The sequence below is a fragment of the Pongo pygmaeus genome, chromosome 7 (assembly GCF_028885625.2).
Source record: "Pongo pygmaeus isolate AG05252 chromosome 7, NHGRI_mPonPyg2-v2.0_pri, whole genome shotgun sequence".
In the NCBI taxonomy this organism is placed as follows: domain Eukaryota; kingdom Metazoa; phylum Chordata; class Mammalia; order Primates; family Hominidae; genus Pongo; species Pongo pygmaeus.
In genome coordinates, this window is record NC_072380.2 from 145,652,715 (window position 1) to 145,677,059 (window position 24,345).

Below are 24,345 nucleotides of genomic sequence, written 5' to 3' on the forward strand. Positions count from 1 at the left end.
ATTGAGGTAGTTGTCAACTCTATCTTGACTTAAGTGCAGGAGATTCTAGGTTATATCAGTTAATTTCCATTGTCATTTTCTCATGGTTGACTTTTTTTAATCAATACAGATAAAAATCTGGATATATATTTTAAATTAGAAGATAAATCAGAATGAATTCCTTAAATGCAAATGATGTTTAATTGTATTAATGTTCCTATGTTTAATGCAAAGAAATTTTTAAAATTAATCCATCAGATTATATTTCTGGCATAGCTGCATGCCCACCATTGCTTCCCTCTTTTATCCTAGGATACAGAAGCGCTGACAGTTTGAGTTAATAAATCATCTTGCCTTTCAAAAGTTTTTGGTTTTGTGAATGTGGACCACTTTGAAAATCTGATTAAACTTGGGAATTCTCACCTCAAAAGAATACCCATATACATCTACACCAAGCACATAGCATTTTGCATGCAGCCTCAGGGAATTCAGTCTCCTGATCTAGTGGATGAGTCCAGACCTGCCCATGTAAAACAGTTAACAATGTGAGCCAGAATAAGAATTCACTGGTAATAATTCCCATTTTAGGTTTCTGTAAAATATGTAAAAATAAATTTTAAGCAAAACATATTTATGTTTTGATAACACTTAAGAGTTGATACAACAGGGAACTGATAATGTATGTTTACTGTATAGCTAACCTCTGGTCAGTTTCTGTTCTTATGAGATTATGGTGTTAGTCCAGAATCTGTAGATACTGCCACTCTCTGAAGAGTCTTGTACAAGTGGGAGTCATAGTGTTAAAATGACAACATCAGATAATGCAATAATATGCTATAGGAGTTTAGAGAAGGTGAAAAAAATTTTATTCTTGGTGATGGCTTTGCTCTACTCTAGTTATGGCTACAGTTTGACTTGGCCATTAGAGGACTTTAATTCAAAAGGGTCCCACACTAATTCAGAAAGGGTCTCAAGAAATCAGTTGAGATTAGTAGAATTGAGTATGTGAAAATTCTGTTAAATTCAGCAAGAATCATTTTAAAGTCTTCTCTGTTTTGGAATGCTCTTCATTTCCATTAAGCCAAATAAACAATAAAGAATCCATTTTAGAGTGAATTATTTTTCTTGTTAAGTTTTCTGAGGGTAAACTCTTTCCTGGGATTCAAGTGTACAAGACATACGAGAGAGCAAGATAGGCTCAGCAGTGGAGGTGATTATTTTCTACACAAGTAGATAACATTTAAACAATGCATGAAGTTTTAAGTGGAATTAGGGAAGGGATATAGCAGAAATTTTATGGTATAATGCAGTAATATATAAAGGGTAAGAGAGCTCTATGTAGAATTTTGGCACTGAGAAATCCTACTTTTAGTGAAGTTGCCTTCTCTCCATCTCTTTCTGTTGAACCCTTGAGAGATGTCAGCTATGGTTATTTTCTTTTTTTATCTCTAATCATTGTTATCGGCATCTTATCTCTGACTCTTTAAACTCTGAGACTTCAGTCTTCCACTTCTTGAATATTTTTCCAAATTACTTGTAAATGTCTGGGATTGTGCCTAATCACTATTCTTTAATTTAACAGCTTCCTATGATTCAACCTTTAAAAAAATGACAAAACAACAGCATTAACACTACAGCTTCCAGATTCAATCAGAAAAATCTTATGTTTAATTCACAGTCAATTAGAATAAAACATAAATAGTGCATCAAAATAATATTGTTGTAGTTCAGCCTACAGAGGCATTTGTGAATACATTTGTGTTCAACAGCGTTTTTTCTTCACTGTATGTATCAAAACATTATTACTATGAGCCATCTGCTAGAAATAACTTCACTGTGCAAAGCTATATGTTAAATTACCATTTAATGCATTTTACGTGTATTGCAAAGATCTCGATGTTACAATTTTTTTCCTCTTGAGGTGTAACTGGTAACCAAATTAAGTACAAACTTTAAGTCACTCCCTGTTTTCTGTAGAATAAAGGGTTGATTCATTAGTTTGCTATTTCAAAGCCCTTCAAGTTTCGACCAGACTAAGAAGTCCCATCTGATGTCTTACTAGTCTCCTTTACCTGCTTTACTACTTACCATGTAGTCTAGCCAAAAGGACTGTTACTCTTTCCTTTAAGTGCTCCTCCAGTCTCTGAACATGAGGTCTTTGAGGACAAATAACCATATCCTACTTATCTTGAAATCCTCCATGGCTGCTTGCCTAACTCAGAGTCATGTGATGGTTTTAAGTAAGTGAACATTGAGTAAATGAATTATGCTCTGTGTATACACTTTGTGCTCATTAGGTTTGTATTCTATATGTCCCCTAGCAAGTCTAACATAAGTAACGTCTCCCGAGAACCTTCAGTAAATTCCCAGATTTTCTATGGACTATTAAAGCATCTTATATACAGTTTTTGTATACACTTACCAGTTTTACTATGTATGAAATAATCACTTAGGTAGGCCTTATCCCGTTTCTTCTTTTGGCATAGAGTACAGACTTTTGTGCCACTTAGTCTTGGTTTTTAATACTGGCTGCACCATGTGTATTCTTGGACAGGTCTTCATCTGTTAAATGTACACTATGTTTTCAATACCTTTTATGATTACCAAGATGAAATGAGAAAACATATAGAAAGAACAGTTGGCACTCAATAAGTAAAAAACACAGAGCCTGACATATCTGTGATAGTAAATATTCTGATTCTTCTCTCTTTCTCCTAATCTGATCCTAAGCTAAGCCCATCAGTGATAGGAGTTATTTCCTTTTTTTTTTTTTTTGATATGGAGTTTCGCTATTGTTGCCCAGTGCAATGGTGCGATCTCGGCTCACTGCAACCTCTGCCTCCCGGGTTCAAGTGATTCTCCTGCCTCAGCCTCCCGAGTAGCTGGGATTACAGTCATGTGCCACCATGCCCGGCAAATTTTGTATTTTTACTAGAGACCGGGTTTCTCCATGTTGGTCATGCTGGTCTCAAACTCTCTACCTCAGGTGATCCACCCGCTGGCCTCCCAGAGTGCTGGGATTACAGGTGTGAGCCACCATGCCTGGCTGAGTTGTTTCGTTTCCTTTTTATGTACCAATAGTGCCTAGCAAGTGCCTTAGTCTTCTTGGATGTTCAAATAAATGTTTAATGAATGAACAGAAATGTGGACATTTTTGATAATGGTAATATTTTTAACACCTTTAAGATTCAAAATTTGATTAGTGAACATGATAAAAATTATAATAGAGAAGAATCTTGTATATCTGTGCTACTTACTTAATTCTTGGCCTTCATCCCAACTGTACGTATCAGTTTCTAGATATTTATGTAGAGAGTACAGCATGCTATGATTTACCCTAAAGAGGATCCGCAAAACATAATTTTCATTTTGGTTGATGGATCAGGCATCTCAGCCAGAATAATTTAAAATATTTTAGAAAAACCGTAAGTCGCTTTAAAATGCAATCCAGATTTAAATTATTTGAACTCACCTAGATACTGATTCTTTACTGAATTAAGTCATGTTGTGAAAATAAAGATGTGTTTAACTCTGTTACTGTGGACTATTCTCACTTTGAGAAATGTTTCAAATATATAGAGTTGTATACATTTAGAATATGAGGGAACCTAAAGAGTAAACTCCTTATTTTTTTATTCAAAATATAAATGATAGGACAAATTAAGCACATGAAATTAGAGGCTTTATGTTTTGAAAGAAACATCAATTTTTACAATTGATAGAATATCTTTTTATAGTACTTCAGTGGCTAGCGAATGTTGAAAAATAAAGAACAACCTTGTTCTAGGTTTTTCTTAATGCTATTGACAATTTTTATGTTTTAAAAACCAGGGCAACAAAAACAAAACCAGAGCGACACTGCAAAAGACAAGTATTACAGCATTGATTCTAAGTGGGTGGGGTAGGCATGTCCACCTCAGGAAGTATGTTAATCTCCCAAGTTTTCTTGTTTTTATGCCTTTAACACAGGTCTTCCCTCACCTATGCTTACTCCTTCCAAAAGACTAAGATCTAACAAGGCTATAATTGGGTCAACTGCCTTCTTAGTTCTGAAGAAATGAGCAAATTGCCTTTTTTTAAAGCTGCTTCTTATGCCTGCAAACATTCCCGCCTTTCTTTAAAGCTGTTGCTTACACCTGCAAACATTCCCTGAGTAGCAGTTTTGTGTCCTGTCATGGTGCTAGGTCCTGGGGACTACAAAAGTAAACATGACTCATTTATCTCCAGAAGCTCACAGGCCAGAGTAGCATTTCTAACCTCATCTTCCTTAGCTATTTGCTATCTCAAGAAATGTTAATACATTTTCATGATAAAAGGGGTTACATGTTTTCTTGAATCTAGTAACACTGAATGCTTTATCTCCATCTCGTTGACTGCACCAAGAAGTCTTTCAATAAAGAATGTAGCCTAACTTTTTTTAATCCGGTAATTCCCTAGCTTATTTGACAACAAGACCCCTTTTTTCTTTTCTTTTTTTTTTTAGTGCCACACATATCAGTGTTCCAAGAGATATAAATGTTCTGCAGCACCCAGTTTGAGTGAGAACCTGTGCAGAGGTGATGTACAGCTCTAATGAGATGAGTGCTGTCAGAGCAGCAGGAGTCAGGGAGTTAGGGAAGTCTTCACACAAGCAGTTCTGTGTTTAACCAAGTCTGCAGTGATTTGTATACAAAGGAAGGGAAGGGTGGTTTAGGGCTCGGACAGAAAGAATAGAATGGAGAATAGCACGAATGCTTGACACAGAGCAATGTATATTTGAGGAAAATCCAAGAACTCAATGTCGTTAGATCAAAGTGGGGTTGAATGTCAGAGATCGAAGAAGCTCTACCAGAGAATGATCCTTGAAATGTCTGAAAAACTCTGAATAGCAGGATTTAGCTATAAAGTAGGTAGTAATCATTTCCTACATTTCAAAGTTATATAAAGTCCATTGTACTTTATATTTAAAGCTAGTTTTCCACGGGGAAAACAAAGATTCTGAATTTAGCAAAAGCTAGGAAGAATATGGGATAAACTGTATGGCTGAATCATCCACTGTGTGCTGCTATTGAGTTCTGAATGTTATTTAATCATACTTTAAAAAAAATTGAGTCATCTGTTAACATTTTAATACAGTACATTAAGAATGATGAAGCAACTTTCCTTGTAAAAAGTTTTAAGTTAACTAATTCCTGTTGTGGAATTACAGAATTATCACATGTGAAGACAGAACAATGAAATATTTTGTATTTTTAAATTTAAGGTTTTACTGAGCCTTACCATCATTGTTGCTCTTTATAAAATATTGATAAATACAGAAAAAAAAGAATTAAAGTGAGCTTATGCCATATAAAGACAGTGTACATGCTGGTGTATTTTTTGCTAGACAAAATTTACATATTTATATTTATGCTAAATAGAGTTCTTGTTTTTTACATTTTCCCCACATTGTAAATTCTTTGTAAACACCGCATTCAGTGACTACATAATATTTCATTCAGTGGATATATCATTGTTTGTATAGCTGTAGACAGTCTTCAGTTTTTCCAACCATATATTTAGATGGTTTCCACTTTATTTGTTATTATAAATAATGTTTTCTGTATATAATTCCAGAATTGAAGTTGTTGGGTCAGAAAGTAGGAATATGTTTAAGGTTCTTGATGTATGTTACCACATTACTTCACAAAACAGTGCAGTCATTTATATTTCTACTGGGAGTGTATCAAGGAGTTTATTCAGATCTTGAGGACGATCATTTATAAAGACAATAAAGCAGAGTTTTTTGGTTAGTTTTAAAATATGGGCGTATTTATTGTTTTCTTCATGGTTTTAATGGTAAGCAACATTCAGCTAAATCTTCTATGTATAATACTTTGTATAAACAAATATAAGGATTTTCTCTTTATATGAAGCATTTTGATTTTTGAGGTATCCATCACGAATTGAAAAAATTGACTATGAGGAGGGCAAGATGTTGGTCCATTTTGAGCGCTGGAGTCATCGTTATGATGAGTGGATTTACTGGGATAGCAATAGATTGCGACCCCTTGAGAGACCAGCACTAAGAAAAGAAGGGCTAAAAGATGAGGAAGATTTCTTTGTAAGTAGCAAGTTTTTTTCCTGTTTGCTAGTTTTGCCAGCTACGTAATGACATATTTTAAAAGGATTCTGTTAAATTATACAAAAGCCTGTTTTTGTTAAGAAATGCTTATTTAATATACATGGAATTGATCTTAAAAGTTGTTTAAAATAGGATTTTAAAGCTGGAGAAGAAGTTCTGGCTCGTTGGACAGACTGTCGCTATTACCCTGCCAAGATTGAAGCAATTAACAAAGAAGGTATGTGTTTGAAATGATCTGAGACTTAAAATTAGATTAATAGTAAAATTTCACTGTATTTTAAATTTTAATTAGTGTGTGTTATGTAATCATTACGTATAACTTTTATATTTTCTGTAAGTATTCTTTTTTGGGAGCAATTGATTTGTTATATGTTGTCAAGAATAAAATGCTATATGGTTTGCTACCTAAGTAGTGTTTAAATTAGTAGACAAAAATAGTTGGTTAAAATTTTTCAACTTTCAATTCACAGGCTTATATCATACGCATTTTATTTCTACTTCTCTGTTTCTAGTTTGTGGCCAAGTTATATTTATGAGCATCTACCCAAGAGTGTGAGGAAAGGTTAAAGATTTAGGAGAATTCAGATCAGTTCGGAAAGAGGATGGAATTTTTACCAATTTGAGGATTTCCTTTATTGTGTCTCTCCCTGCTGTCCTATCATTAATTTCTACAGATAATTGAGTTAATTTTCTAGTAGCTTTTTGTGGACATTTGTTAGAATATTAGATACTGAGCCAAAGTTAAGTAATCAAAAATGTTGAAAGTAATACAGAAATTAGGCGTATTAGTGTTGCATAAGACTGGGAAATCTATTGGACAGATCATTAATTTAAAACAGAATTCATATGCTGATTAATTTGGAAAGTTGTGAGAATTAATAATTAAATTATTATTGAAAACATACCTGAATATTTTATTTAAATTTCTCATTTAAAAATTTTGGAATACTTGCACGTGTTTTTTAAATTCAGTAATACATTAATTTTCTACTAAAGTTATTTCTTAAACTTGACCACTTAACAGTAGTCCTTCCTTATCCATGGGGGATACATTCCAAGACCCCTAGTGGGTACTTGAAACTTCGGAAACTACTGAACCCTATATATACTATGTTTTTTCCTATACTGTACATGTATATGAATGATAAAGTTTAATTTATAAATTAGGCACAGTAAGAAGTTAACAATAATAAAACAGAATAATCAAACAGTATATTGTAATAAAAGTTATATGAATGTGGTCTCTCTCTTTCTTCCTTCCTCTCTCTCTTACTCTCTCTTGTCTCTCTCTTGCAAAATATCTTATTGTGCTGTACTCACTCCTTTTCAGACCGCGGTTGACTGCAACTGTGGAAAGCGAAATCGCGGATAAGGGGGATTTCTGTATTCATTGTTATTACTAAAGAAACAAACATTGAGTGACAGCTTCTTGGCAAGAAGGGCATTTAATCTAAGTAAGGGGACATTTCCTTTAAACTGAGTCTTGAAAGACAACTAAGTTAGCTAAAGTAGTGATCAAAGGGCTTTTCTGGTGGAAGAAATATGTGGAAAATAACAAGTGGGAGAGGCATGCCATGTCATTTTAAGGAACTGCAGGTTGCTTAGAATGAAAGATTCGTTTAAAGGTGATAGAATAGCTAGAGTACAGGTTGGAGAGAAAGGCAAAGATTGGTATATGAAGTGTCATGTAATCTTGCTAAAGAATTAGAATTTTATTTGGAGATGATGGAAGCCATGGAAGAGTTTTTTAGGTTGAGGATTTAATCTAACAACAAACTTGAGAGAAAATAGGAGGTAAGAGAAGATAAAAGAGGAAAACAGAGATATATTAAGGAATGTTAGGTGTGAAAAAATAAATCATAGTAGTCTAGCTAGAAATCATGATATAACTTTATAAAGACCTTAATCCAGTGTATTGTTTTAATGAATTGAAATCATGAATATGGCTATGGTTTTCTTACCACTGGTTACCCCTACAGAAAGAGTTGAGAGGCATCTCAGTTGTTAGGTGTGCAGGCTGTTTCTTCTTTTCTAGTGGGGCCTGTATTTCCCTGTGCACTTACACTTCTGTGGAGCTGTGTTATGGAGCTTACATTCCCAAGTCTTATTCACATTGGCTTCTGAGTGTCTAGTCCAGAGCCTAGCACATAGTAGACAGTCAGTAACAATTTGTGGAAGTAAAGGAAGAAGTAAAATCTCTTCTGTTGGGTAATAAGATGTACCCAAAACAAAGTAAAATTAAACAGTCATTGCCCTCTACATTAATTCATAACAGTTTCTTTTAAGAGCTTTGGGACCTTTGTTCCATGCTTAAAGTTGCCTGTGTGTGTGCAGATGCAAGTACACACATAGCACACACACTCAGAACAAAACCACCCTCATTCTTTATTCTATCCCTTTCATCTACTGGCATTTAATATAGAAAATTCTGCTTACCTTAGTGGAAGAGTGATGATACTGATTGTGATCCCTGGCATTTCAAGAGTAGTTTCAGTGAACACATAGTTAAATATTGGCGGATACTATTTGTTTTCTGAAAGGTATTAATTTTGTGATTTGTGTATGCCCCAAGTGGTGGATAGGCCTGCCCCCTCCCCACCTTGACAAAAATCAGAAGGGCAAAAGAAACCGTCCATTCAGTGTAAGAGCAAAACAAAACGAACAATTGTGAACATTTAGGCATTTGTAATACAGCATATAGAAGCGAAGAAAAGGGGCCAGTCAGTGTGTACTGGAGTCGTTGGGGAAGTTTTCATCTTGGGAATGGTCCTTGAAGAGTGGACCCGGGTTTAGATAGACATAAGGAAAGGAGAAAGGCATCACAACAGGGGAAATAGCATGAGCAAAGGCAGAGAGGTATTAATGCCCAGATGGCCTGGTGTGCAAGCTGAATTTTTCTGGAATGCTGTATTGAAGAAGGAAGACAGAAAGTTGCAGGAAAGATGGGAGTGCAAGGTGTACACAGAGTTTGGCATTCTCAAAATTTTTCCAGTGTCTTCACATCCTTGCTATTCGCCTGATCAGTTATTGCATAACTTGAATTTAGATCTTTATATCTGTGAAATTCAACGTTATGCTGATTATAGAAAGATATAAAATCAAATGGTGTTATTCAGAGTACCCCAAAAAAAATCTTTGCACATATATATTATTGGCTTTGGTGCCAACCCCAAGGACATTAGTAATGATTGTCACATTTCTTGTTTATAATTCTTTTATAAAGACCAAGTATCTGTTTACTTAAAGTGGGACTCTGCCTTCATTGGGGAAATGGTGGAAGAACATTTATCTAGGAAATGACAGGAAAACATTTGAATTTCCTTAAGTAGGCATTATACATAATTTATATATCTTCTAATAGTACTGGCTTATATTGACTTGAAGGCATAGGGTCTGCAACAAAAAGTGAATATGCTTCATAATAGACAAACAAAATCTTGAGTCCTTCAAGTAGAATGAGTTTGTGGGAAGGACATGGATGACTAGATGAGATCGGAGGTATTAATTATGGCTGTGCTGCCTGCCACTGAGGTGAATGCCATTGGGTGTAGCATTTAGCCTTCCTCTAGAGTTCAGTATTCTGAGCTACTCATGAAGACTTTTATCTAGATGATTTGTAAAATACTTTCTAGCTTTAAAGTCTGGAACCACAATTCTTATTTTCCAGTTTGTTGTTATTGCCCAAGGAATAATCTTTTCCAGGGCAAATGATCTTTTTTGCATATCAGCTCCTTCTCTGTATTAACTACTTTTGAAAGAAACATTCAAAGAGCAAATGGTAATGCCTATGGAAATATTATATATTTTTGTAAGTAATGATTTTACTTTTGTCAGCTATGTTATGAGTCTAAACATTTAAATTACTGCAAAATAAATTATAAAATTTCTTAGTAAAAATCAGAAATACATAGAACTAACTTATCAAGACTTAATTTGCATACTTGTTAGGGGAAACAGGAGTTCAGAGTTGTTTTTAGAGGGAGGGAGAAAGTAAACTTGATGGAGTCCTTAACAGGAGCATTTGTAGTTTTTGCATTCCTAAAGCATTTATCTATACAAGTCACTACTTGTTAGATTTCAAGTGTTGCTGTAAACTTGAATTATATTTTCTAATGATTCTGACTTGCTCCTGTTTCAGGAACATTTACAGTTCAGTTTTATGATGGAGTAATTCGTTGTTTAAAAAGAATGCACATTAAAGCCATGCCCGAGGATGCTAAGGGGCAGGTAAGAGTGTTCAGTATTCCTAGCTACCCAAAGGGATATCTTCTTGAACGGTGACTGATCAAAATATATTTATACATATATTTTCTAAAAATGAACTAATTGTAGGGTTATGTGCTGATAGCCCCAAATAGCAGCAAGAAAAGGAAGCTTAGACTGTAAAATAAATTATACATTTGATTTTTGCTTCTTTGGTTTAGACCTGCTAAAGTTATAGGTCACTAGTTTCTGTTCCAGGTGAAATCCCAGCATCCACTAAGCTGGTGTTGTCCTATCGACCCAGCTGGATCGTGTAACCAGTCTATGGGAAGTGAGGTAAGTGCCTTTTTTTTTAAATTTTGTTTTGTTTTTCCTGGTATATAATGTCATTTAGAAAGTTAAAAATTTTTAATATAAAAATTTACATTGAGTTCTTATCTTCTTCTTTCCTTCTACAAATCATAGTCATTCATCTTTCTTTAAAAGGCGCTTACCTGACACTCTGTAGGCTGTTTCAGATAGGGCTCTCTGAGTCATATGATGGAAGCAGTGTATTGTATGCTTTGTCACTGCTCAAAGCAAGAATGGATGGTAAGCTTTGGAAGGAGAATCTTGGGTGGAGGTAAAAACCACAATTCCATTTGTTGGCTATGTTTTCTGAAATACTGGAAAGAAAGGTGCCATTAGAAATTTAAAATATTTTCTTTTCTATTCTGCTGTTATTTGGGATTTTCAGCACCTGGACCTACAATTAATTTTAAGAAATTGAAAGTAGTGTGTAAAAATGTCTAATATGGAAATATGCTACGTATTTGTTCCATACCATGCAGTGAAAACTGTCATTCTGAAATGTATTGAAATTACCTGGTCAGCTTCAGTCAAGTGTAAAGATTTAGTGCTCTAGAAATGTATATCTACCACATTAAAAAAATTATTCATGAAGAAATAAGTGTAATTGTTTTAAATTGCCTGGTTTTCAAAAATTTAGTTATGAAATGATTAGCAAGCAGATTTCCTCTAATTAATATGTAAATGCAATTTAAAATGAAAATGCTTTTGATCAGGAAGTGGCTTTGTGTCTTCCCACATGTATGTATAAATAAAGTGTTCTTTTAAGCATTCAGTGGTGTGATTTCTTGGTTACTACATAGATTGATTAAAAGGTTGGGAACATTGTATATACCTGCTTAAACAAAAGTCTCAATTTTTTTTTTTTTTTTTTTTTGCTTTAAAACAATTATTTTGTTATTCTGGTTGATCAGATGTTCATGAATTGACATTAATATTATTGCCTTAAAACTTTATTTTTTCAAAGTGGGACACTGAGCCAATTTGGTTTGTGGTAAAATTACAGCTTGTAAAAATTAAATTTATTGGATGTTATGGATGTTTGTTTTTAATAAGTAGTGATTCTTTAGTCACACTATGATGCATTATAACATTAAGATCAGTGCCAAGATATAAAACAACTGAAATAATATTTGGGTAGTAGTATATTTCTTTTAATTTTTCATTGTTTTTCTTTATAATTCTTAATTACAGCAACATTAACAATATTTGTAGAATAGTGTTTTATAAATGACTCTCATTTTATGAGTTGCTTTTTACCAACAAGCTTTTGACTTGCCTTCATCAAAGAAATATGCCAAATCAGGTGTTATTTGGGCAAAGCTAAGGGGGTGGCCTATCTTGCATAATATTTTCTAAATTTTGAGTACTTTGAGAATTTCTTTAGAAAGATAATTTTTAAATTAAGCTAGCAAGGAGTAGTGCATCAAATTAATGCACTGTGAAAATGCTCTTCCTGAACCTGTCTAAAATGTGACATTAATAACACTTTTGTATATGCAAACCTCCAAAGTAGTTAATATTCTTAAGCCTAAATAAATTTTAATTCTCTTGTTTTTGACTCTGAACCAGTTGGTTAATACTGGATAAACTTCTGCTTGCATTAGGAGGTTAGCTTGAGCACCTTAAAGAGCTTTTAATATTACAGTGGGTGCAGTGTGAGCTGTAGTCCTTCTAACACTGTATTTGTAGACATTTTTCTCACTGGGAAAGAAGGTAATGGTAGACATGTTACCAGCCCAAAATAAGATCCCCTCTTTTTCTCCCTATCTACAGTTTTTTCTTCTTCCACATAATTTTGTGTGGAATGGTAGTGTTGATACATAAATAGCTATGAAACTGACATGTATTATAGGAGGGGGATTGATTCCTTTATCTTATGAGCTACCTCCTTGTTCCTTCTGGTTTTCTACCCTAATAAGAGCAGTAGTAATTACAGGGTGAGAGATTGAGCCATTATATTTTTAATTTGGAAGCTTGTAACAGAAGTACTTGCCTTTTCTCTCATTTCTTCTTCCTGAGGGCGTGCTGATATAAAATATACGTTGTGACTCACTAGTGTTAATGGTTGGCTTATAGGTCCTTTGCTATTAATATTTACAAAACATTTTTTGTGTGCCTTGTTTCGTTGGATTCTCATAGTAGATCCTTTGACATAAGTATGGCTAATATTTCTGTTTCACATTTGAAGAATTCAGAACTTAGAGAATTGAGTGACTTAAAATTTTACTCGTTCTGTGCAAAGTGATTTCTTTAACCCAGAGTTTCTGATTTCAAACACAGTGCCCTATTTAGTGCAATATTCTATTATGTTATCTACAAAGAGCTGGAAAACATCATTATTAGTTATAGTTCATGGAAAGATCACACTTCAGTTATTTTTAACAATGAAGCTTTTCTATGGAAGGAATAAATTCAGTGTTTGATAGTAGAGTAGAGTGACTATAGTTAATAAAAATGTATTATATTTGAGTGATGGACACCCTAAATACACTGAATTGATCACTACTAATTATATACATGTAACAAAATTTCACATGTATCCCATAAATTTGTATAAATAAACATAAAAGCAAACACAAAATAGAACTCAACATAAAAATAAAAGAGCAAAACAATGGGAGAATTCTTTAATCACAGAGCTACAGTGATTCCCATGCAAGTCATATGATTGGAAAGCATTTAAAAAACGTATTTAAATTTTAAAAGGTGCAGTATGATTCTCTTTTTAGTTTTTTCTTTATTGGAGGTAGAAAACAACTTGGGATGGAAACTACTTCTGACATCTTCCAGCAACTCTGACAACTTAAAATTTTCCCCATAATGTGGAACCCAGGATTAAATGCTCTACTCTTAATAGGTCTTCAAACGTATGATCTCTGTGGCATATAACACTTTCCTTTTGGTTGTCTGATTGTACTTACTCTTGTTTCTCTTCCCACTTTGTTGATTGTTCTCTCTCAATCCTTTTTTTTTTTTTTTTTTCATTGATGGTGCTTTCTTTTCTTACTGCTTAAATGTTAGTCTGAAAGCTCAACTTAGCCATACTGCTTTTAGCTGCCCATATTGCTCCTTGAACCTTTCATCGCTCTTTCACTTTTGTGTACACTTTTACTCCTGGCCTTTGTTTAATGTTTTTCCTTTTGCTTGGAGTAGCCTTTTCTCTTTTTCCACTACCCCTTTCCCTAGCAAATTCCTACTTATGTTTAGGGTTCAGCTCATCTATCATTTTCCCTGAAGCTTTGCATTAGTCTTTCTCTTCAGTCAAAATCAATCTTTTCTTTTCTGTTCTATAGGATTTTGTTTATTTCTCTAGTACATCTCCTGTCACGACTTATAGCTAATTGTATTTACCTGCGAATTCCTTATGGACAGGACCAGTCTTTTATCAGTTGCGGTCTCTTGAATGCTTAGCCTAGTACCTGGCATATAGGACAGGGTATTCAATAGAAAATTGTTGATTGAATGTGTTAAGTGCAATCACATGATGTTTTCAGTTAATTTCAATCATGAGAGAAAGAGAAATACAGATTTCGTTTTTTTTTTTTAATGGCTAATTGTTTTCACCATATATTTTTAAGGCAGTGTTAATCTATGTTGTTCATTGCTTAATTTTATTAACGTATTTTGCTTATATTTGTTAATCTAAACCGTGAATTAAATTCATTTGATGTTGTGAAATTTTTAGTTGCTTGGACTAGGGATTTAAAGTATTTTGAGTAAATCTGAACTGGTAGTCTGTTTGACAGAGCTTAGTAGTCTCAGCAGATTCACTTTGTAGAGATATTTGTATTTGTTTTAAAATGTTTGTTTTAAAAACATTTTGATTGTGAAAATTAAAATGTTAGGACCACTTTATACTTCCTTACACCTTTGTATATTTTTTTATAATAAGCATTTTTAGTTAAAAATACAATAGTAAAATGTATTTCGCAACAAACTAAATTAACACAGGAAAAATAAATATTTGTACCTCAGAAGAATGGTACCAAACAGAGACCTAGGATGTTGTATAGGGAGATAATGTGGAGTTTTGACAGTTAATGCTTTACCTTGGTCAATGGAGCTCTTTTCTTCTTCATCAGTTTTATTAAGCTGTTGTGATAAATTGCTATCTGAACTTCAGTAGCTTTAGAAAATAATAAAAATCATACCTTTCTTGATTTCTATGAGATTGACTATAATTTGAATGGTACATTTGTCCTAATAAGGAATAGCAATTTGGTAGGTGAGAATACACTATTTTTAATCTTTGTAGAATTGCAAGATAGCATTTTTCCCTTCTTTTAGTCCTTTGTATTATGAGAAAGAGATGGAATTCAACATTTGAGCCCTAAAATACTAAGGTAGAATGTCATGTAGTATTCCATATCTGCCATAGGTTTCCTCTGCTATTTTAGATTTTATTCCTGTGAAAATATATCCATGGAATACCTGTTATTGAATATGCTTCCTATTTTATGAGAGGTTATGCAATCTAACTCATTTGATTATTAAATTTGATAACCTACCATGTTCAGCTATCATGTAAATATTGTTATCTCTATATTTGTGTTTGTGTAGTTACATGTGAAAGTAGCTTTGAAAATGTGACACATATTTTTATTAGTGTAATTACATTTTAATTAATTTTTAATACTTCACATGTTTTGTGTTTTTCCTTTGGAGGATTGGATAGCGTTAGTCAAAGCAGCTGCTGCAGCTGCAGCCAAGAACAAAACAGGGAGTAAACCTCGAACCAGCGCTAACAGCAATAAAGATAAGGATAAAGATGAGAGAAAGTGGTTTAAAGTACCTTCAAAGAAGGAAGAAACTTCAACTTGTATAGCCACACCAGACGTAGAGAAGAAGGAAGATCTGCCTACATCTAGTGAAACATTTGGTACAAAATACATTCTTACGTTAATTCCTTATGACACTGGTAAACTCATGTAGTAAAGTCAAATCCCTTGGCTTCCTTTGATTTTGAATGTATAATTAAATTTTTAGGCTTTTGTCCCTAGCATAATATGATGGCTAACTTTTTTAGCATCTTACAGTTAGACCTGAACTGTAGTGTGGGTTACTTGATATTGGATGCCCTCAGTGTTCTTGAATAGAAATAGGTTGAGATTTTGATTTGTAACTTCTTGATAGCAGGCTTTTGAGATTTTTTCTTTAGTTTTGTGTTTTTTCTTCAACCTTTTAAATGCTTCTGTGTATGCTTCAATATGTAATATGGAAAAAGCAGTTAAGTCATTTTCTTCCTGCTTTTCTTTAAGAATAACTGCTTTAGTAGTCTTTTATTTCTAATATATTAGTCTAGAGGGATTTGTGTTTTTTCAAAGGTCTGTATCAAGTAGTAGATTAAAAAAAACTAATGTGCAAAGCATTTTTACTATTTGCTATTAAAAAATCATGTGTTTTAATTTGGATTCTAGATAAACTCTCATATATGTGTTCTATTGAAAGTAGGACTTCATGTAGAGAACGTTCCAAAGATGGTCTTTCCACAGCCAGAGAGCACATTATCAAACAAGAGGAAAAATAATCAAGGCAACTCATTTCAGGCAAAGAGAGCTCGACTTAACAAGATTACTGGTAAACTACAATGATTTTTTTTTGAGGGGGGGAAATGGAAGGTTTAATTTTAGAGTAATTTATTTTTAATGAAGTAAAATGGTTTTGGTTTAGTGTCATGGACCTGTTAGTAACAAAGACGGTTACTTTGTGGTTCTTCAAGGTCAATGTCTTTCAACACTGTCAGCTTTTTCTGTTGTAAAATGTGAAAAATACCACATATCTTCTACCTACCTCACAGGGATGTTGTGAGGGTTGATAAGGACAAATGCTACAAAGCTCAGTCATTTTTAAATTACCTTGGTGGTAGTAGTAGTTTCTAGAAGAATTATTTTGTCAACTTATGGTGACAGTTCCTCAGATTTTAAATTTTTTTATACATTCTTCTACTTGACCAATCTTACTTAAAGATGGTGCCATATATAGTTGGAAAGATGACTGTCTACTTACATTTACTTCCTGAATCTGTTAATTTCTGTATTTCTGATGTGAAAGTATTTCTATAAGTTTTTTTTTTTTTAATTTCTACTCTTCAGGTTGGTCACAAGAATCTGGGTTTATTTATTTCCATATGATTTCTTGTAATTTAGTTTAGGAAATAGCAGTGTTAGGCTGTTAGAAAACACTGAAAATTCTAGCCTGGTTCATGTTCATGGAAGAGAGGATTGAAGGATTAGAATTAGGGCCAGTCATACTACATCCTGCCATTTCCACAGTCTATTCAGCCTAGTGATTCTAGTCTTCAAAAGAAATTGTGAACATATTTACCTTTTCTGAGTATATGTTAAAAGGGGAGTTTAAATACTTTCATGATTTAGTCATATGTTCTTATTAAAAGGACAGAACCTTTTTTTAGTGCCTTTGGCCTAATAAAGCTGTATAAACCTTTGTTGGCTTCAACTTGAAGAAGCTTGATTTCATGGTCAGATTTAGGAATAAATGTAAACTAAACATTTTGACCATTTTCTGAAGAGGAAGCTAACTGAAAGGTGACTCTGGAGCTGAGGGTTGTTTAGAACCACCATTTCATTTATATTGTTTATCTAAGTGGTTATAATTGGTTTTAGCAGGTGAGAATATTTAGTCTCTTTCCATTTGTATATATTATTTTCATGCCTGTCTCTGATAAAGGATATATTTGGCCCCAGGAGAGGAAATATTTTAAATCAATTAACCTGTTACACCTTTTCCTTGTAAACTATTAACCTTGGAGAAAGCCAAATGTTCTCTAAGTGTTTGTTCTTATGGCATGAGACTTCAGTTTTGCCTTAAAATATGGAACCCAGTGCTATGTGCTGGGCAGAAGTGGAATAGTATTTCTAACTCCTGTGATACAAAGATTGAAACAACACTATTGGAGGAGTCGAGATCAAAGAAGACGGAGATGACACTGACATGATACAACTGCCAGCTTTCCAGCATCATGCTTTTTCCCTTCAATTTGGATAACCTGCTTTTAATAGTTTCAATCAATATACTCTTACATATGCCTTACTGGGAGATTCAAGCTCAACGTTTAAAGAAGTAAAAAAAACAAAAAACTACAACACAAAAACTCAGCTGAGCCCACAGTGATGCATTATTTCTCTATGGCCTTGAAAAGACAGTAGTGGGGAAAAAAAGTACCATTTTACCATGTGCCTCAAGTTTGTAATACTGGTTGCTTAGTAACACCCTTCCCTTCCATGGTGGGATTTTCTCTTCACTTTCCCTTGGGAGTCTCAAATGAATAAGTTACAGTTTGACAGCAGCAGCAGAGCATAAGATTTTATGAATGTGAAACCATTATGATCTTTTCTCTTTATTTACTTAGAAAATTTAAGTGTGTGATAATCTTTTTAATAGTTCATCTTTCTACATCTGTTTCTGATTTCATGTTGCAACTATGTCATGCAAAAAGACAGTAGATATTGTAAGATTGTCTTCAATAGTTGAAATTCAGGCTTGCCTTTTTACAGTAAATTTCATTTATAGTTTATAAAGATAAATGAGAACTAATATAAAATAGTAATTTTGTTATGGCATTATGATATATTTTAAATTCATCAAGCTCATCTGTATGTGTCTTTTTGTCCTTTTACTACTGAGAGGATTGGAGCTGGGATCATGGCAGCCTGCTCTGATGTATTTCTCTCCACTCTATTTTATTATTTTTTTAAAGAGTTCTAACTTAAATATGTGGACTAGCTATTGGATAACTTTAATTAATATATTTATCATTCTTTCTATTCACTTTGCCACATACACACCATGTGATGATTTTAAACCCGATTTCTGTATAGAGAATGTTAAAAGGATGGCTTTTTTCAGAGATTCCAAATAGGTAGACATTGACAATATAGTTGCACAGTATATGGAATATGTATATATGTATATACATATATACACACATATATACATACATATACATATATATTTCCATATATACACTTATACATATTTCATATATGTACATATATACATATCGCATATACTGTGCAATATATATATGCACACACAACTTCCCAGTTCATATTTTTCATTATGTAATGTACCTTATTGATAGCTATTATTATATGGCTTATGCATACTGTTTTGAAATAAACAATTTTACTTAGAAAACTAGTAGTCCATACTTTTGGAGCAAAGTCACAAACAAATTGAATTTGAGTAGACTTTAAACTACAGAATGTCAAGAGAATAAAGGAAAAAAACATCAGCATTTGGTGCATGATCTGTTTCTAATAGGCTCTAAGAGTTCCTGGAATTTCAGCTAGCTTAGATGTGTTTCTGTAACTTAAGGAATTTAAAAAGTTTAAAAAATCCTGAAATTTGAATTGACCAGTAGTGTGTTATTGGTAATAATATCAAGAATATTTGATTCTTAGTCCCAGCAAGAAGATTGTGTTTTGAAATACCTGGATGAAAAGTAGACCAAGAATGTAACCACTTTGCTCTTTCTTTGTTCCCCTTTCCCATTCCAGGGAGCTCTGGGCTCTGTTCTACTTATTCCTATTGGCAGGAAGAGACCAGCTGTGTATTTTATAGCTAATATAGAATATTGGAAAGTTGTAACTTTATTGGTGGGTGGAACTGATAACTATTTGATATTCTTCTTTTACCTAAGTTTAAATAATTTCTTGAAGCAGCATAATGCATTCTTGTTGGGCAATTTTATCCCATAGGTGTATTCTTCTAGAAGAGGGCCTGTTAGTAATACATAGATAATTAATAGGTACTTGCTGATAATTTCCTTTCAGTTAATTCTTCTCATTTTCTATGGATAGTGCATTTTTTCCTAGAATATTAGCAGGTCAAGATAACAGATTTTGGACTGCCTCTTAAGGCAGAAGTAGTCAGAGTTATCTCTTCAAATACCTATTTTGTTATTTGTTCCATTTTATTGTTTATATTTAATAACTCTTTTGTAAGTTGATGTGAATGTAAAGCATGAAAAAACTTTATTAATCATATTTGGGCTTTTAAACTCTAGATAACCAAGTATGCATTTTAAAATCTAATTTTAAGTAGTTTTTCTTAAATCTCAGTACTTTTTATGAAGACATTACAATGCTTTATTTTTCCTTCTCAAACCATTAATGGAAAGGAATTTTAATAAACTGGGTCTGTAATATCCTAATGTAAATCCATATGTTATGGGTGAATTATTTTGTTTCTTTTATTACTTGTGGTACCTTATTTTCAGTTTTTTAGTTTGTGATCTGTTTCATCTATTGAGTATTAAAAAGTATTTCTACCGCCTGTGTGAAAGGAAACAAAGTAAAAGATATAATTATATAATATATTGAATAGCAAGATTTGTCTTGTTTGAATAGTCCTTAGAAATATAACTCTACTCAGTTTCCTGCAAAAGAAGAACTTGATTTTCTAATTATTTTTATTTCAATAGTTCATTGGGCCTTAAGAATATTAGCTGGAGAATAAAAACCTAATGAATGTGGCTTTAAATGTTAAATAAATATTCAGTACTATATCTTTTTCAGTAATGTAAAAATATGTTCAGAATATAATTAGGATTGAAGCTGTTTTTGTAAAATTGTTTATATATGGTTGATGTGGTATGAGACTGTAACAAACTATATAGTTTTTTGGTTTTTGCTTTTTTTTTTTTTTTAATCTCAAACTGGGAAAAACACCAGGTTTTTGTTGTTGTTGTTTTCTACTTATTTTTTAATATAGAGATGGGGTCTTGCTATATTGTCCAAGCTGGTCTCAAACTCCTGGGCTCAAGCAACCCACCCAGCTCGGCCTCCCAAAGTGTTACAAGCATGAGCCACCGTGCCTGACCTTAAATACCAGTTTTAATACTAATCATAGATGTATCAAAATCATTGTCTTACACTCAGCCTTTTTTATTTTAAAGTACATTCTGAGTACTAGGTACCTTTTGCTTAATTTAGAATTTGCTTGAGTACTACTTTAAGAAGATAATTTTTTTTATTTATTTATCTATGTAGTTATTTATTTAGAGATGGAATCTCACTCTGTTCCCCAGGATGGAGTGCAGTGGTGCCATCTTGGCTCACTGCAACTTTCGCCTCCCAGGTTCAAGCGATTGTCGTGCCTCAGCCTCCCAAGTAACTGGGATTACAGGTGTGTACGTCCACACCCAGCTAATTTTTGTATTTTTAGTAGAGATGGTGTTTCACCGTGTTGGCCAGGCTGGTCTCGAACTCTTGACCTCAGGTGATTCTCCCGTCTCAGCCTCCCAAAGTGCTGGGATTACGGGCATGAGCCACCGTGCTGGGCCCAAGAATATAATTTTAATATGTGAATTCCTACCTAGATCACTTAACTTCCTTAGGGTAGCTATCTGATAAAGTCAAGACATGTTGCCTCATGGATACCTTTACATCATACTGCCTTTGAGGGGGCACCATTTTTCTCCTGTTAAATATGTTGTGGATAGCTTCTGTAATGTATGTAGTGTAATTGCTGTAGTCAGTTTACTATTAAGTTGTCAGTTGTTAAACATGCTTCCTTTGGAGCAAAGTTTTTGTGTGGCCAACTTTGAAATGACACAAAAATGATTTTTGGTGACCTTTTATGAGCAGGGTGGCCATAAACAAAAACAAATACTTATTCTAGGCTTATAAACTGGGGTTCACTGAAGGTACCTGACAACCTTGAAATGACACAGAAATGAATTTTGGTGGCCTTTTATGAGCAGGGTGGCCTTAAACAAAGCTTATAAACTAGACTTCATTGAAGGTACCTGACAGGCTTAGCAAAGAATTTTAACCAAGTAAATGCCTATATTTTATTAAAGCAGAGTTTTAATGTCTTGGGATTCAAATTAATAATACAGTTATATATTACAATAAAATATTCTTTTTTTTTTTTTTTTTTTTTTTTTTGTGACGGAGTCTCGCTCTGCCACCTAGGGTGGAGTGCAGTGGCGGGATCTCGGCTCATTGCAACTTCTGCCTCCTGGGTCTAAGCGATTCTCCTGCCTCAGCCTCCTGAGTAGCTTGGATTATAGGCGCCTGCCACCACACCAGCTAATTTTTGTATTTTTAGTAGAGAGGGGGTTTCACCATGTTGGCCAGACTGGTCTTGAACTCCTGACCTCAAGTGATCTGCCCACCTCGGCCTCCCAAAGTGCTGGGATTACAGGGGTGAGCCACTGCGCCTGGCCTATTCTGTCTTTTAAATTTGAGAATTAGTGACATACATAGAAGAAAACTGGAACTTCTAAAAATTTTTGTCATTGATAGACAAAATGACAAAATGAATGATAATATTAAGTTCAGATGTTCTAGGAAAGACCCACACTTTTTCCCTTAACATAAAATGGATCCATCTGTGTTTAAACTCTTATAAGAAGATAAGGTACAACTGGACACACATAAAGCTTAGATTAAAAGGATCTAAATGAACTTAAGAATTGGTAGCTTTTTTAGCTACTAAAACAACAGAAAATCTTTTTTTATGTTCTGGATGTTTGGAAGGATTTCTTCTTATTCTGTTTTTATAGTTGTATAGACAAAACCTGTATTATAAGTATTAGCAACCTGAGCAACCTTAATGTGGACATTAAGATATAGAATTTTAACTTTTTACAGAATAAATGTGTGTGCAAGTGTGTGTTTTCAGTGATTTAATTGAGTAATATTAAAAGACACAGCTATGTAAGCAACTCTCAAGTTCTGATTCAGTCCCTTGGCTTATTATTAAGCGTATTTGTATTTTTGAAAAGAACATTTGCGATTACTTCCTATATATTAAAAAGTACAGGAAATTTCAACTGCTAAGATTTTTGCAAAGTTAATTAGGGTGTAAATCAGTATTTTTTCTAATAAGCAATTTCTGTACAATTTTTCTCAAGGTTTGTTGGCATCCAAAGCTGTTGGGGTGGATGGTGCTGAAAAAAAGGAAGACTACAATGAAACAGCTCCAATGCTGGAGCAGGTATGAAATGGTAGCATTTGATTTTTTTCAAGGTTCCCACTGGAATGATCACGGAGCTCTAGTTTCTACGTAATTGAAATTCCCCTTTTGATCAGATATGGGAATAGGAAGCTAATTAATTGATGATATATTTTTAACTCTGCCTTCTCCAAGGTATACAGATAACTACAGACTTCATTAGTGTTTGATTTCATAGACTGGCATTAAAGCCTTTGTCTCCAAAATTTGAAGGCCTGGAGACAGGCATCCCAGGGTATAAGCTTCCAGCTGGATCACCTTTAACTAGCTTACAAAAAGACCCTTACACAAATACTTTCCATTTGTGAGTTAAAACAGGGTTTTTTGACATCTAATAAAGCTTCTTTTGTAAGAAGTTTCTTTTATATTGTAACAATTGGTGTTGTTAGACTGACTATGTGTTTTATGAATTGATCAATGAGCCATACATTTTTGCTAGGATGTATATTTTAATAACTACAAAAAAAGAGAGTTTAAAAAACTATTAAGGGTCTGTCTTTAAACCACCTAATAGAGGAATTTAAAAGTGAAGGTTGCAGTTGCTAGATTTTGCCTTGGCTACCTTCAGATTCCCACAATACTTGTACATAATGAACTGTGCATGCTTTTACATTCTCTAAGGGCTTAACTTCTTAGGCACTGTAAGACTATAAGAACTCAGTAATAGCCATAACTGGATTTCCTTGGTTCTCCTGTTTTAAAATCTGAGCCTTAATGTAGTTTTAATATATCCTTTTTGTATTACTTTTCTTTATTAGTAGCCTAATAAAGAAGACTTTAAAATGAGTATCTTTTGCTCTCCTCTAGACGCGTTTTAAAAACTATTCCAAATTTAATTGATATTGTATTGAGTTTTTCAGGGTTATTTTAGGCCTGATTTGATAACAATGCATTGTTTTGGTGCCTCCATTAATGTTGTATTAAATCAATGGGTCTTTTAAATTGATTGTCATTGAATCATACCTTCTGATTTTCTGTGATCATCAAACGGTTAAGTCTTTGCCGTTATTGTCAATATATCAACCAAATTTTAAATAACTTTTTTTACTGTGTATTACTATATTCAACGTCCCAGATATAACAATATTTTGTATTTTCACCACTGTTTATGGTATTCTCAGAATGCGATAAATCAGGGACTTGGGTAATAAAATGTTTCTGGAAAATTCATTACAATGTCAATCTTTGATTATGCACAATCCTGCTGAGGTGAATGTGATTATGAAAAGTACTTATTAAATGTGGAAGTTAGTGTAGAGGGCAGTACCCATCTTAGAGAGAAGTACAGAAAACCACGTTTTGAAATTGAATTTAAAAAAGAAAGAAAGGAAAATTATGTAACTCGGCTGTTTCTATTTTCATAATTAGAAACTTTTGAGAGTCCTTGCCAGTTTTGTAACAAAGAGACCAACAATCATTAATGAAAACCTTGTAAATTATTTTAGATTTTCAGGAACACCATGCCATTCCCTCATTTTCTACTTGTCATTCAGGTTGATTTCAATGTGAAAATGTTTTGTGAACAAGCACTTATTTTTATCCTATGTGTTAGCCTCGCTTCATAGTTAAAAAGCCGAGTTATAAAGCTCTTAATTACATCTCAATTGGTATCAGCAATAGACCTAAAGGAGAGGTATTGATTGTTACTAACCTCTGTTTCCTAATGAGTTAAAGTAATGTCACTCATGACATAGATTGATAACAGGCCTGTAGTCAAAACTTAC

General features: G+C 33.5%; 1 protein-coding gene across 19 annotated transcripts in view; it reads left to right on the forward strand.

The window, feature by feature from the left end:
- Window positions 1–24,345, forward strand: part of PHF20L1 (PHD finger protein 20 like 1) — a 73,962-nt gene that overhangs the window by 13,236 nt on the left and 36,381 nt on the right. For 4 of the 19 annotated variants that reach the window (XM_054497785.2, XM_054497787.2, XM_054497786.2 and 1 more), the window contains exons 3-8: window positions 5,890–6,061; window positions 6,215–6,299; window positions 10,221–10,309; window positions 15,302–15,515; window positions 16,088–16,213; window positions 22,521–22,603. In XM_054497785.2, coding sequence (XP_054353760.1) covers window positions 5,890–6,061; window positions 6,215–6,299; window positions 10,221–10,309; window positions 15,302–15,515; window positions 16,088–16,213; window positions 22,521–22,603 — 769 coding nt within the window. Of the gene's footprint in view, window positions 1–5,889; window positions 6,062–6,214; window positions 6,300–10,220; window positions 10,310–10,531; window positions 10,622–15,301; window positions 15,516–16,084; window positions 16,214–22,520; window positions 22,604–24,345 lie in introns of all 19 variants that reach the window. The other 15 variants (XM_054497774.2, XM_054497773.2, XM_054497775.2 and 12 more) reach the window with 5 other exon arrangements.